General features: G+C 42.4%; 1 protein-coding gene across 2 annotated transcripts in view; it reads right to left on the reverse strand.

Annotated features, from left to right (window-relative positions):
• The window catches only part of LOC124555244 (tolloid-like protein 1), a 584,842-nt gene that overhangs the window by 110,668 nt on the left and 457,618 nt on the right, over positions 1–16,556 (reverse strand). For both annotated transcript variants that reach the window (XM_047129105.1, XM_047129104.1), the window contains exons 10-11: positions 16,035–16,230; positions 5,047–5,169 (exon numbers count right to left, since the gene is read on the reverse strand). In XM_047129105.1, the coding sequence (XP_046985061.1) occupies positions 5,047–5,169; positions 16,035–16,230 (319 nt within the window). The remainder of the gene's footprint in view (positions 1–5,046; positions 5,170–16,034; positions 16,231–16,556) is intronic.

A 16,556-nucleotide genomic window follows, 5' to 3' on the forward strand; every position in this document is an offset into this window, starting at 1 on the left:
TAGAGTGCTCAGTGGTATATAAGCCTGCTGGGTTCCTCAGTGCATAACAGAAGACCATAAAGAGCAGTGAAGGACTATCTGTGCAGAATTTCTTGTGTGTTACAAGGCTGATCATGACAGTTTTTTTGTCACACACCATCGAAGGTGATGAAACATGGCTTCATCACCTCAACCCTGAAACAAAATAGTAATTCATGGAGTAGTGACACACAGCCTGTTCCGAAGAAAAGGTTCAAAACTGCATCCTCAGCCAGTAAAGCCATGGTGACAGTCTTCTGGGAATCTGATGGGGTTATTCTGTTTAATGTCCTCCCTCATGATGCAACAATTATCTCTGAAGTGCACTGTGCTACCTTCAGGAAAGTGATGAAATGACTTCAGTGTGTTTGTCATCACAAAAAAGCAAACCAACTTCTACAACTCCATGACAATGCAAGGTCTCACACAAATCCATACAAAGCTTCATTGGTCTGTTCTTCCTCAGTAACCCTACAGTCTGGATCTTGCACCTTCCAAATTTCATCTATTTTATCCAATGAAGGAAGCTGTACATGGATGATGGAGAGGTTATTCATGCAACAAGATACTGGCTCTGATAATGGTTAGTAATGTGATATCAGGAGGCATACAGGCCAAATTAGTAAGGTGGTGTTAGGCCATCACACTGAATGGAGATTATATTGAAAAACAGGATTTGCAGCCAAGAGAGTGGGAAAAAATATGGTGTACTGGTATTCTGAACAAAACCAACCTGTTTTCTGAAAAAAAGTGTAGCATTACCCATTGAATGCCCCTAATACTTATGTAATATGCATTGTAATAAGTTGCATGTGTATTGTTACATTGGAAAGCCCTGTATTGAGGAAGATCTCAATAAAAATTAATGTTCATTTGTTCTTGTAGTTCCGTACTGCTGGTTCCCCACAATACAGTATCATTGGCAAATAGGAATTTCTTCCTCTCCCTTCCTCAGTGGGATTCTTTTCTCTCTTCAACAATTTCATCCATAACCATTATAAATAATACCAGTGACAGCACATTTCCCCACAATACAGTATCATTGGCAAATAGGAATTTCTTCCTCTCCCTTCCTCAGTGGGATTCTTTTCTCTCTTCAACAATTTCATCCATAACCATTACAAATAATACCGGTGACAGCACATTTCCTTATCTCAACTCAACAACATTCCCTAAACCAACCAAATCTTCCATCTTGGGTGTGGACACAACTGAAGCTTTTGTCATACATTGCTTGACAGTTCCTAATTGTTTATTTATCAATTCCCTATCTCTCCATAGTTTCCTGTACTTTTCCTCTGTGGACAATATAGTATGCCTTCACTAAATCAAGAAATGTCATTAATAGATCCTTCTCATATTCCTGATGCTTTCCATCATCTTCCTCTTACTAAAGATTGACTGTTGATCTGTCATGTTAAATTCCATACTGCTCTTCTTCTACCTGATGTTCCACTTTTTCCCTCTTTCTTCTTTCTATTATCCTCTCCATTATCTTTGCTACTTTTGATCCTTTGATAGCTATCACATAATTTTCTGTCTCCCTCATTGAACACCAGAATGGTTATTCCTGTTCCCCATTCTTCAAGCACACATTTCTGAGTCGATACGCATCTTAGCAATTTATATAACCATTGTAGCCCAGTATTTCCAGCCGCCTTTAGCATCTCCACACTTCATTTCACTGATCCCAGCTGTCTTTCCTGTTTTCAGTCTTCTAACTGCTAGTTCCACTTCTAGTACTGTAATATCATTCTCTTCTTCCTTGTCCAGACCTCTCTGCCATATTTCTACTCCCCCTTCATCGCTATTTCTCACATTTAGTAGTTCGACAAAGTGCTCTTTCTTATCTATTATTATTATTATTATCATTATTATCTCACACAGTTGTGTTGTTAGCTCTCCACTTCTCCATTTACTAGTTTTGTGTTAATGCCTTCCTTGCTCTCTCTCTCTCCTTGCTATTCTATACAGCATCCTTTTACCATCATTAATCACTTTTCCCAACTCTCATTTGAATTCCTCCAAGTGTTCCTCATTTCTTCTGTAACAACTTCCTTATATTTATTTTTGCTTTCCTAATGTTTCCTTTTATTTTCTTCATTTTTGTTTCTGTTCTATTCATGTCAACCTTTCTACTTTTGTTTCACTGCCTCCTTTACCTATTCATTCCACCATGGCGTTCCTTTATCCATGGTGTTTCTTTATCCTCTACACTTGGAGCCGTTCTGCCACATGTGTTCTCTAGAGAACTTGCAAATGCCTCCTTGAATTTACCAAATTCCTCTCCAAACTTACACATTCAGTGCTTGGAATTTTAAGTTTAAGTAAGTCCCTGGAATTTTCTTGTACCTTCCTATCTTTTATTTTCCCCACTTATCTTCTACTCTCTTTCTGCTTTTACTCCTTCAATTTTATCCATCCTCATTTTTGCTACCACTATTTAGTGGTCGCCAATGAAAACTTCTCTTGGGAATGCATTTACATCCACTAACAGTCTATGATTCAGGTTCTTGTCAGAAAGTAGTCAGTAACCATCATCGCCCTTCTCTCTCCCCAACCAAATCTTATTATCTTTTGGCTAGTTTTTTGTTTCTGAACCAGCTATTGCCCACAATCAAAGAACATTTCTTTCATAAAACTCAGCCAATTTCTTTCCTTTCTATTTCTTTTTCCCATATCCAAGTGGACCCTAGTGTCTTATTTCCCTACTGTGCATTTAAGCTGCCCATCACTATCACTTCCACAACCATAATTTCTATCTCTCATTTCTCTAGGAAATCTTTGATGTTCTCCTCTTTATTTCCAGTTTGTGGTGCAAATACTTCAGTGAGTAGAATGAGATTTTCACTCTGCAGTGGAGTGTGCCAATATGAAACTTCCTGGCAGATTAAAACTGTGTGCCGGACCATGACTCAAACTCAGGACCTTTGCCTTTCATGGGCAAGTGCTCTACCAACTGAGCTACCCAAGCATGACTCACACCATGTCCTCACAGCTTTACTTCTGCCAGTACCTCACCTCCAATCTTGATCCAGCACACAGTTTTAATCTGGCAGGAAGTTTCATATCAGCGCACACTCCACTGCAGAGTGAAAATCTTATTCTGGAAACATCCCCCAGGCTGTGGCTAAGCCATGTCTCTGCAATATCCTTTCTTTCAGGAGTGCTAGTTCTGCAAGTTTCGCAGAAGAGCTTCTGTAAAATTTGGCAGGCTGGAGGCAAGGTACTGGCAAAAGTAAAGCTGTGAGGACGGGGTGTGAGTCGTGCTTGGGTAGCTCAGTTGGTAGAGCACTTGCCCGTGAAAGGCAAAGGTCCCAAGTTCGAGTCTCGGTCCAGCACACAGTTTCCACTGCAGAGTGAAAATCTCATTCTGGAAACACACTAAGCCATTTGTCTGCAATATCCTTTCTTTCAGGAGTGCTAGTTCTGCATGTCTCGCAGAAGAGCTTCTGAAATGTTTGGAAGGTTGGAGGCAAGGTACTGGCAGAAGTAAAGGAGTGAGGATGGGGCATGTTAGTTTGATAGTGATATTCATCACTGCACTGTATCCTTTTTATATGTTACACCAATATATAGTAATTACTGTAACCTGATGCAAGTGCTATACAAAATCAATAAAACTTTAAGAAAGTATGGTAATGGAAAGTCCTGGTAGAAATAAAAAAAATTGGGTAACAGCTCAATGCATAGTAGAGGCACTGAGAAACAAGACTCTAAACTTCACTAGATTTGAAGGAAATTCTCTCTCTCTCTCTCTCTCTCTCTCTCTCTCTCTCTCTCTCTCTCTCCCCCCCCCCCCCCTCTCTCCTCTCTCTTTCTTCCCCTCTCTTCCTCTTCTTCCTCTCTCCCTCTCTCTTGTTCAGTTACATTATGCTGACTGAACACACTGTGCCAGGACTGCATGTCTGCAGCTTCACTGGGGAAAGTAGTCTTATCGGTTGACGTGGGTAAGTGGAGAAAGGGTGGGGTGTGGGGGAGAGGAGTGTGAAGGAGGGTAGGAGAAGGGTGACTGACAGCTGAGAGGGAGGCAGCAGTGGGTGGTATACAAATGTGGTAAGGAGGGGTGAGAAGTGCACAGTACGGGAATGTGACACAGGCACTGGCACTAGTGACTTCATGCATTGCATGATGATGATGATGATGTGGATGTGTGAATTAGAAGGGGCTGAACTTACTCACTAGTTTGTGTTGCAATCTTATTTTGTGCACCTGTTGCCTCTTCCTCTCACATTCCTGTTCTGTACAAATGCTGTCTGCCATCCAACACCAACCCTTCCTACTGCTCCCCACATCCTTTCTCATTTTGCCCTATGCAACTAACACAATTCATCACCCCAGCCAAGCAGCAGAACTGCAAACTTAGCACTATGTATTCAGAGCTGGCAAAACATAGTCCTACCAGTGTGTGTGTGTGTGTGTGTGTGTGTGTGTGTACTCTAGCTCAGGATTCACCTAAAAGCCAGCAAAGATGACAGTCTTTTTTATGCTTCTCTGCATGACTCAATGCTATTCAATGAGTTTATTAAAAAATTTTGCACAAACTTTAAGAAAACTTAGACTTCATAGTGGAATAGAATTTTGTCAGTTTTTCACTGGCATTGTGTGAAACAAATAACATCTCAATACAAATAATTAAAAAAATACATGATAGTGTTTATGTCATGGGGAATAAATTAAACATGGTGAAATGCAATGAAAAATGCTACAAGGAAAGGACAATAGCATTGACCAATGTAAGACAAACAAATAAAGAAACACACACGCACACACGCACGCACGCACGCACACACACACACACACACACACACACACACACACACACACACACAAAACCAAAAATTGCTGATACTGTATTTAAGTGGACAAAATCCAAGATCCAAGAGTTGAACTCTGGATGTCCTTAGTGCAGCTCCCAGTAACATTGATATACCTACAATCCCTAACACAACTTTAATTAATAACAATATTTATACACACCACTCTGTGCAAGGTAATGGTGTATTCAACTACGAAGTAAATACTAACCTTCACAATGTTTTCCATCTGAGTGAAGTTCATAACCAATTTTGCAGCCACATTCATAGCTACCCAGTGTATTAATACAGTTGTGTTCACAGCCATGGTCCTGTAGTGCACATTCATCTAATTCTGAACAAAAACTGTGAGTTATAAATGAATTTCCTCACATTTGAAGTAAAATTATAAACATGAGAATGATTTTATGTTGTGTTATGTGTATGTATAGAACATTTTCCACTGTAAGAATGGATAAAAATGAAGAACCTTTATTAGTCACTGATTGTATGAGATGATATATTCTTTGTCATTTACATACAATAAAAATTAACAAGATAGTGAATACACATAATATAGGAAAGTTACTAACTACCAAAAATACTAAAAAGGTGAATGGAATGATTAAATATGGTAGTCATTGGTTTAGATATAGCTGTTGAGTTAATGTAAATTAATACATAACATGAATTATTAAGACAGTGAATATACTTATTATCTTACAGGCAAATAAGTATTGTACATAGGAAGAATAAGTAAGACCATGACTACAATTATTACCTTACAAATTAATATCAGAATTGTGCAGTATGTATAATTATTTTATACAATGAATTAAATAGTCTGTCAACCAGTAATGGTGACTTAAGGTACTTTGAGATTTTATAAAGAAACAGACCAATCAAATTATAAAAATGTATTGTGGATTTTCAAAGTATTCACTTTGTGTGAGTTAATAGTATCTGTGCCGTAATCTGCCTTTATTATGGTGTTGTAGTCAAATTTTTTCCCTAGTGAAATGCCTCATGCCACTCAGTCTGACAAAGAATGGAGGGTAGATTACATATAGTAGATCTGGGGGTTCTTCACTTTTAAATTAACCTGTTGTTAATTTGGAGTTGAGAGTGTCAGTAATTAAACTATACTAGGGTGCAGTGAAAGTGGTGCTGGGAGGAGTAGACAACTTCTCCCACTCCTTGCCTTCCTGCAGCTTCTAAGTGCCAATGAGAAGCCTTTGGCCTAAGCTGGCTTCGTTCATGACTTAAGTGTACACTGTTGCCACAGTGTCATTTCTGCAACATTTGCTGGCCAGGTGACAGTGGAAAAAGTGATCACTACCAAACAAACACCCACCCTTAACAGGGTTTATGTACTTCATTCATGCTACCACTGGCACATAGTTCTCCAGGTTTGGATAAACATGCCCAGGCAGAAAGCTTTTGATTCCTGAAAACTGAGGAGTAAAGTGATGACACTAGTGGCAGAAGTGTGCATAAAAGTGGAGGTAGTACTTTCTTTACTTACCCATCCAGACACCAGGTTTGCTGCTCCCTAGTATAGTGGATATATTTTTACTGCATCTTCAAGAGATAATAATTCACCATATAATGTGATTACATGGTGTAGCAGAAGAATAAGAAGTATAAATATGGAAGGTGACATGCTGCAAAGAGCAGAAGGAAGGTACCAGAACCAAAACTAAAAATTTTTGTTTTGTGATTCACTACAACACAGAAAGGATAATGTGATGGAAAAAAATCATAGAAGATGAATCATGGACAACATAATTTATGTAAGAGGAAGAACATAAACATTATGTTAGGGAAAAGTGTTTTATAAATCAAAGTTTGAAGTACAAAGAAAGCTCTTGGGGTGTCGAGTGTTCTGCCAGGTATCAGTGTCGGCCATGCACAATATTTCAACAATGTGACTTGTCTTCATCAGGTGATACCTGAGGCTATCACTTTATTGGCATATGCCATGAATTGTGTTGCATGAAATTATTTGTTAGTGATGAGACTAGTAGATGGTAGTAAGTGAAAGTATTGAAAATGAGATTTAAAAGTGATGGTGAAAAACTTAGGTAGTGTCTACGATTTATTGAAAGCTTAACTTTGCAGCTTAAATGTCTTCTACCACGTCCACAGAGGTCTTTCTTCATCATTGTAAGTTAATGATTCTAATAATCATTGTAAGTCTCTGTTCTTTCCTATAACCCTTTCACAAACACCATATTCTTATCATAAACTGTTTACAGTGAACAATATTCCACACTGTAACAATTATTAATAAGTGTTCTGCAATAATTAATATGCAAAATGTAGCTGCATGCCCTTGAAACATGCAGTATCTGCTGTAGAACATGATCAGCAACATTACAGTAAAAACCTTGCCATTTAATTTGCTGCAGTGGCCAGTTAATATGAATAACTACTAATAGTGAAAGTCACTTAACTGCTAAGCATCATTCTAGTACTGTACCTGTAATTTTTAGTAACATTTTATCTTAGTTTCTTTACTCTCTAATTGTCTTGTTGGCTTTCCTCTATAGATATCTTCCTAGTCTAAGTAATGAATCACCAATTTGGTGATAAGCCTCACAATTACATATAACTTTCTTCTTATTTTTGTAACATAATGTGTGGATTGTGTAAACCACATGGAGAGTGGGGTATACAGTGCACTGAATAGTGTACTTTCCTGTGGTTTTGTAACAAAAGTGTTATGTTACTATACAGCTTATCTTCTTCTTTGTATTTAATTACTTTCAGTCTGTTTATCACTTGCTCCTGAAAGTCACACTTTTCTTGTTATTTTCAGTAAAGACAGATGGAAATGCAATAGTTATCCAAAAAGCCTGGGGGTGTATCTGACAGTGAAATCTAGACAGATTTTTAAAAATTGGAAGTTTCTAACTTGTCATGACAGTCAGAGATGCAGTTTCAAGTCCATGAACAATAATCCAACAGTGTTGGAAACAGCTGTCATATCAAGTTTATAAGCTAAACGTACTGAGGCTAGGCTGCAAAGTGAAGAATCATGTAATATTTTCTGTAACTGTATTTAGATAAAACAATATTCTGAGAAAAAGTGAAATTAGTGGTCTTATGCATTCCAAACTGTGATTCATCAGTCCATATTCTTACATCAGTATAGTGATATTTTAAATACCACATACAACACATAAAGTTTAACTGCTAACTGCAGTACAGCTTGTTCACTAAATTGATATATGGAGGCTTGGTGTTTGTCAGCTCCAAACAACATTGTACATGATGCCAATAGCAGGAAAATGAAGGAGACTGCAATAACCATAACTGAAACACCTGTTATTTTCAAGAAAACTCCAGACAGTACTACCAACCATATTAAAGTGGTAAATCATATTATGGGTAGAACATAACCTACTCCTCCAAAACTGTAGTGGAACAGTAAGCACATACATATTTCTCAAATCAGTCCCTACTAATAAACATTTGAAAACAGGGCACTTCAAAGTGACATGTGCAGGAGTATTATTTTCTGATGTTCCTCATTTGTACCAATATCACAGTCATCAATAAAACACCATAATGTGATAAGATCTTAGATCATTAGCATGGGATACCTTTCAGATCAAAGATTCTAGGATGGAGTCCTACCAATACATAAGAAAGGAGATATAGCATCTCCAGATAACTATTGAATAATATCACTTATACACATAATATCAAAAATAATAGAAAACTGTATGCATAAACAGATGAGTCAGTATTTTGAACATAATGATATACTTACCTCCTCACAGTATGGTTTCAGATACAGTCTTTCTACAGTCAAAGCAGCTGAGTGAATGGTAGCGAAAATATACAATTGTTTTGAAAATAAAGATATTATCTGTGCAACACTGTTGGACTTCAGGAAAGCTTTTGATATTGTCTCCCACAATATTTTTATAAAGAAGCTCTACCACTACGGAGTGAGAGAGAATGCTGTATGCCTAACACAGTCTTACTTGGACAACAGATAACAGTTAGTTAATGTAAATAATTAAATGTCAGAATGCCTCCCAGCTGTGAAGGGTTTTTATCAATGATCTGTTCTTGGAAATTTCCTTTCCATTATTTATATAAATGATTTACCTGAAGTTGTAACATGTACACACACACACACACACACACACACACAAAACCTTCCACATAGAATTAATTAATTTCAGGCATAGCCATAACAGTTTCCAAATCGCAAGTTTTGCTTAAATAATTTGTCTTGATTAAGTTGTACATGGTTGCAGATCACAAACTGTGAAAGAAATCAGTCACTATAAAAGTATATCATGTCTGGAAAACCACACCATGTGGTAAAAAGGTATGAATTCATAATTTTATGTTTCTTCGAAAATCTGTAATTATGATTTATATGTGGGAATTAAGTTTTCTGTATCCCAATTACAGATCCTGTCCCCATAGTGGTGGCCCCACAGTTCATTCATGTTTCGAGTCTCCCGCGCCAGTGGTTATGCAACAGGTTATATGCACTATGCAACGACCATGCCAAACAACGCCTTGTTCAAAGATGTGGAAGCACAACTCCGCTCACTGAGTTTCATCATTTCTTTGCCAACAGTGTATTCATCATTTACGCATAGTGATTCGCATTCTCAACCAACGCCATGTGCTAATCTCATTAGTTTTCAGCAGTCGACATCTACACCGTTAGAGCAAAAAATGGACTCAGGCTTTGTGTCACCAGATTATGCCCATCTGACAGTTAAATGTGAACTGAACAATATTTCGAATTGTGTATCTTCAATTTGATTGTTTCAAGAACAAAGTGATCTCAATTCGAACACGTGTTTAGCCACCCACCATCATGCAACATCAGTTACTGTCAGGCTGTGTGCAATGCCGCCATTACTACAAACCGCACCGCATCTGTTCCATGCACGTGGTGTTCCAGTTGTGTCTAATGTACATGCACAATTCAGTGTTTTGCGTAACATGGACCCCTTACCTTGCCTCAGTGGCCCGCCACATGCACTACAGGCATGCTATGCATCAGATAGTTTCCATGTGGGTGGCGTTCTCATTCTCAACCCCCCCTGCCCCATCACTTGTGAAAGTCCCCTTTCCCAGTCGCTCAACTGCCTGCCACTCCCACAGCACCATCTGTGTCTGCTGCGCCAGTCTCTCACCCTGTTCCGGAAGCGGGTCGTTTCCATCCAGCACTCATCACTCACAGTCCAGTTTCTGGGCCCCCCTCGTGTGCCGTCCATCCACTGGTTTCCATGGTACCGTCCGTGCCTGCCGAGCCATGTTTTCATGATACACAATCAACTATACCAGCTGCCGCTACTATGGATTCACTCGCCTGATTTAAATCCAGGCCTACTGTGCCGGCCTCTGACTTAACCTGAATTCAGCCACTACCCCATGAGACACCGAAGCTGCCTTTGTCACCCCCTCCTGGCAGCCTGATGAAGCTACTGCCCTTATACAAGGACAACCTGGCATCGTGGTTTGTGCACGTCGAGCATCTGTTCGAGTTACATCATGTGTCGGACAACAACTCAAAGTTTGTCTGCCTCGTCACACACCTCCACAACCACTCAGATTTGATTTGTGACCCGCTCCTTTTGCCGCCACCTGCAGCAAAATACAAGTTTGCAAAGAAGACTATAATGGAACAGCTTGCCTGCTCGCCACAAGAGTTAATAATCAAGATTCTCTACGAGGAGCACATGGGGGAACGCACCCCCTCACAACTCTGGCACCCCCTTCAGTTGCTCGAGCATACCATGCTTGACGCCACGCTATGGGCTGTGTGGTCTGCCAAACTACCTAATGATCTACAGATCCATCTGTTACCACACTCGTTCGAGTTCATCGGCTCCTGCTTGTGCATCGCTGACTAGTTGTATTCGCTGCTGTGACAACATCAGCCACTTCATCCCACACCGTTCGTCAGCACAGCTGCCCCTGCATACCGACCTTCAGCTGGCAGAGGTAGGGCTCGCTCCACTGTCACCTCATCTACTTCTCCTGGCAGCATCGGCTCACTCTCTCTGCTGTCTGAGGACTCCAGGATCGCCCATGCACCCTATGTACTGGTCTATTTACTGGAACAAATCAATAAGGACAAGCTGCCCCCACTTTTGCAGTGTCCACCTCCTCCTCACCTTGCTCACCTTTTCTGCTGGTACCACAAAGTGTTTGGCACTGACGCCAAGAAGTGCAGGTTGCCATGCCAATACCCAAACACCGACTGCAGGTACTAAGAGGCATCAAGTCGTGCAGGGAGCCTAGCAGGCATCCTCTTACATTACACTCAGTTCACTCATCCGCCCGACCGAGTGGTCGTCTCTATGTGACTGCCATTGCATCAGGTCTAGCTTTTCTGGTTGAAACTGGTGCTGACACGTTGATCATACCTACTTTGATGGCTCCACCCACTTATTCACAGATGAAATCACTTCTATGAGCTGTCAACTCATCGATGTTACCTACCTGAGGCTCAGTAAAGGTTATGGTGACCCCATCTCCATCTCTAAGTATTCCGTGGACGCACTACATTGCCGACATCAATGAACCAATCCTTGCTATGGATATTTTGTCTCATTACTAACTATCTCCAATTGTCATAAAGGGTTCAGTGCTCCACCATCCTATGAACACTCACATACCGTGCACGTACACCTCTGTTTCCACCACAACATACAATATCATACGTGAGTGCTCTGCCCTCATGGGCAACATTGTGACCAGCACTACCGACCTACTGCCAGAATACAACTTAGCGACGCAATTCTGCCAACAACAATGAGAAGCTGAAACAACGCATCGGATCCACTTACAGCGAGCTCATCACGGCTCGTACCTTGCTTCTGCAACTGCAGTCCACGGCGCTGATAGCTAAACAAGATTGCTCGCCCAAGCCTAGCTCGAACTCTCACAAACTTTACTTGCATGTGATGTTCCAACCCCCCACCCCCACACCCACCCCCTCCGTCGCACTCACCTCATCCAGTGCCATGTGTTTCAAACAGTGCTGTTAATGGCAGTCGCACACATGTTGCGACCATGCCCACCTCTCGGATAGCTACTGCGCATATTGAAAAACATGCCCCGTCTCTCACTCACCAGCCACATGACCCAGCGGCCACTGTGCTCCCACATGCAACGCCAGCATTGCTCTTGCCCATGCCGGTTGTCCACTGCAAGGTTAACATCGGACAGTTGCCACCCGTTCCCCTTCACTCAGCGCTGCATGCGCACCCATCCCCTTGACACAAGTGCACGCCTAGATCCTGTAAGAGACATGTGGCTTTTGTGCTACCTTTACCCACTCACGCTAACAGCTACACCTCGTCGTGCCCTACTCATCTGAAGAGTCAGCACCAGGACGTTAACCAATCTCATGTGCAATTCTCAGTTTCTTCTGCCACTGATGGAACGACACACATGTTACCACTTCCAGGCCTCCTATTAGATATGAGGTCCGATGCCTCAACGCTATCAAGTTGCACACGCCCCGGCAGCAGATTAATGAACTTTTGGCGGCAGGTGTTCTGCAACCTTCAGACAGCAACTGGTCTTCACGAATCCACCTCAGCCCCAAACACGATGGATCTTTTCGAATATGCAGTGATTACAGACGCTTAAACGCTCATACTGTCATGGACAATTATCCAGTGCCGAACATCAATGACTTCACTCATATGTTATTAGGCGCCACAACTTTCAGTGTTATGATTGTAAACGCTCCTACCACCAGGTTTCCATGGCACTGGAAGACATTCCTAAGATGGCTATTATCGCCGGCTGAAGTGGCCGTGCGGTTAAAGGCGCTGGAGTCTGGAACCGCAAGACCGCTGCGGTTGCAGGCTTGAATCCTGCCTCAGGCATGGATGTTTGTGCTGTCCTTAGGTTAGTTAGGTTTAACTAGTTCTAAGTTCTAGGGGACTAATGACCTCAGCAGTTGAGTCCCATAGTGCTCAGAGCCATTTGAACCATTTTTGGCTATTATCCCGCCGGTTGGTTTATTCTGATACCACTTCATGCCTTTCGGCCTAAAGAACGCGGCGCAAACGTGGCCACATTTCATTGCCTCTATCTTGCAACAGTTCGAGTTTTGCTTTGCCTATCTGGATGACATATTTGTTTTCAGCAGCTCAGCGGAGGATCATGAAAATCATCTGTCTATGGTCCTCCAGACCTCGAACTCCAATGGTGTCGAGGTCAACAAAGACAAGTTTCAGTTGCGTCAATGTGTCAGTCTCCTTCCTAGGTTACACTGTCTCCACTGACGGAATACAGCGTCCCAAATCTCGTGTGCAGGATATCACATCTGTGCCGCCCCTAGCTACTTACAAAGAGCTATGCTGTTTCCTCGGTACCATCAATTACTATCGTCGCCATCTGCCTTCTGCCGCCACTGTTCAGGCACCCCTGATGGACTCGCTATCAGGCAAACAAACTTCCGGTATCAAACCCATCTCTTGGACTGCTCTGATGCTAGAGGCTTTCAAGGCTCTGAAGACTTCCTTAGCTCACGCTGTGAATCTCGCCCACCCCGACCCTCGGCTGAGTCATTTATCAATATGGACGCCAGCGACATTGCGGTGGGGGCAGTGTTGCAACAACGCAAGGGCGACATGGTTTCTGCCCTTCATTTCTTCTCCAAGACATTATCTACGGCTCAGAGAAAATATTCTGCATTCGATAGAGAGCTCCTTGCGGTTTACGAGGCAATCAAACATTTTTGCCATGACGTTGAGGGACGTTCATTTTTTGTCCTCACCAATCACAAACCACTGGCAGAAGCGTTCTGCAACCCATCTGAGGTGCCTCAACGTTACTGCCACTTTGACCTGGTTTCTCAATTCACAACGGCTGTCCGTTACATCAAGGGTGCAGATAACATCGCTGGAGATTTCTTCTCGTGGATCAGTGCTGCTTCTGCATCATTGATCTTTCTAATATGGCCTCCCTACAAGCTTCTGACGAAGATTCTCAGGCTCTCCTATAAGACCCACAAACATCACTTGTTTTCAGAAAGGCTAAATTTCCTGGCGTTTCAGATGAGGTGTGGTGTGATTCTTCGACCGGCACCCTATGCCCTTTGCTCTCACCCGGGCTGCGGCAACAGGTTTTCGACACCCTGCATAACCTAGCCCACCCAGGCATTCAAGTCATGACACACCTCGTGTCAGAACGTTTTGTTTGGAAGAACGGGACTGTCAAACCTGGACATGCAGCTGTGTTGCTTGCCAGTGCAACAAGATCAGCTGCCACACCTCCACACCTCTGGGCAAGTTCGACATTCCCGCAGGCCGATTCTGTCACGTACATATTGAACTGATCGGGCCTCTTCCTCCTTTGGAGGGCCATAGATGTATCTTATCAACTATTGACCGTTCGTCTCGCTGGGTCAAGGCTGTCCTTCTGCCTAAAATTACTGCCGAGATGGTAGCCAAGGCTTTCATTGGCTCGTTGATTGTTCGTTTTGGGAGCCTGGCCACTATCACCTCCGATCAGGGTCGACACTTCGAATCCTCCCTTTTCACCATCATCTGCAATATCTGTAGTATTAAAAAAACACACACTACTGCCTATCACCCACAAAGCAATGGGTTGGTGGAGAGATGGCGCCGCACCCTCTAGACGGCCCTTCAGTGCCATGACAGTCTCTGGCCGCAAGCTCTCCCATGGGTGCTACTTGGTCTACGCTTGACCTATAAACCTGACCTACAGGGGACTATATCCGAATTTGTTTTCAGCGAGAATCCGGTCCTACCGGGAGAACTTATTCTTCCCCAGGTTAGTGAGGATCTTCCCCCCTTGCCAGATTTCATTAGCCGGATGTGTACACATTTTCAAGAAACGCGTTTGCACCCGCCCATCAGTCACTCACTGCCTGAGACTTATGTTTCCACCACAATCCCTGACTGCTCCCATGACATGCTGCATGATGATGCAGTTAGGCAGCCTCTTTAACCTCCTTATCTTGACCCGTACAAGGTCCTGTAGTGAGGGGACATGACTTTTGATATCATGATTAAAGACCGAACACAGATAGTTTCTCTGCATTGCCTGAATCTGGCTTTTGTTCACCCTGATGGTCTCACACCGCTGCAGTCAGACTCTGCAGATGATCCATCCTTGATCAAGAATGAAGATGTGCTCCCATCAACCTCACTGCACACCTCTTCTGCTGAAGACTGTTCGCCTCTATTTGCTGGTTTCCCGACCTCACCCCCTGTTTCAACCTGTGCAGGTTTCACGCATTCACCTCCAACGTTGGAGACACACACACCTACCATCAGTTTGCCCTGCAGCGTGCCGCCGTACTGAGTGAACGATGTTTCTACAGTGGCATTCGACAACCGAGTGCTCATTCTGTTGACAGATCCCAAGGTCCCACCATCAGACAGCCCCTTACACATCAACATTGCACACAACCTAACACCCCCACACGAATGTGACCGAGCATCAATACATGCTTTCATTTCTATCGATGGCTTGATCCACTTAAGGGCCACACACGCCTCCACCACACCATCAACTGCCCCGCCCGCTTACTCCAGGGCCAGCCGCTGTCTCATCCGGCCATGGTGGCTGACTGACTATGAAATGGACCTGCATCTCGTTGCTCCGCCTGCACAACCCGCTTCATTTGAGATGAAAGTACCTGTGGGGTACCTGCGTACGCATACAATTTCCACTGATTCCACTGACATCGACACCTGCATGCCCTCACCCTTCGTCGACATCTGCAGTACTCCTGTACAGCGGGGGGCGGGGGGGGGGGGGGGGGGAGTGGGATGCCGTTCGATAGTTCATATCAACTACAAAACTTAATATCTGTGAACTCTAAGTCAGTTCTTTGTTATACTTCATTCTGCACGGACACAGTGTCAAGTGTAAGTATATACGAGCTACGACATATATGGGAATTAAGTTTTCTACATCTCGATTACCATCCCGTTCCCATAGTCTATTGGTCAGTGCTAAAGAATATGGTTCATTTGAAAGTTTCCATTTGTTGTGTTGGATGTGCTCCATTCACTGCTCATGGCTTTGTTCTCAAACTTACAGACAGTCTGTTATATTTACAGTTGTACACACAGTGTACTAGATTCTCTAATATTTACTGTTACAAATAATTACAGAAATATTGCTCTACAATATTAGTTGTTGCTGACCAGTTATAGCTAGTATTAGCTAAATGATAATACTTACCTTTCATAAATAATGCAGAAAACCCTGCTTTTTGAACAGAACCATCAGAGACAAATTTCACAAGCATCTTATTTCCTGTTGATCTGATGTCTGGTGGCAGCTTGTAACCACAGAAAATTCCCAGCAGTGGACTGTCCAGTGAATGGCCATCATGGATTTCAACATAGTCATACACACAGCTATCATGATTTTCTACCTGTGCAAATTCAAATATAAGAATATAAGCTTTAGAGATAAAATATCCCAGAAATCATGTGTAACGATTACATTTGTCTGTCATTTAAGTGCAGATATTTTCTACTAGGCATATTGCCACTGTAAAACCAAAAACTACGTGAACTATGTGGCTAAAAGTCTCAGGAGGCATTGTCTCATTTGGAGATACGCCATTTGTGATGCCCAAATATTGTGGTTAGGTGCAGCAGACTTGGAAATATAGGTATGGTAACTGAGTAATCATTTGTAGACACTTGCAGTGACTATGGCAGCAGGTCAGAGTTTAAATGAACTTCAGTGTGGAAC

This window comes from Schistocerca americana, chromosome X, assembly GCF_021461395.2.
Source record: "Schistocerca americana isolate TAMUIC-IGC-003095 chromosome X, iqSchAmer2.1, whole genome shotgun sequence".
Taxonomy (NCBI): Eukaryota; Metazoa; Arthropoda; class Insecta; order Orthoptera; family Acrididae; genus Schistocerca; species Schistocerca americana.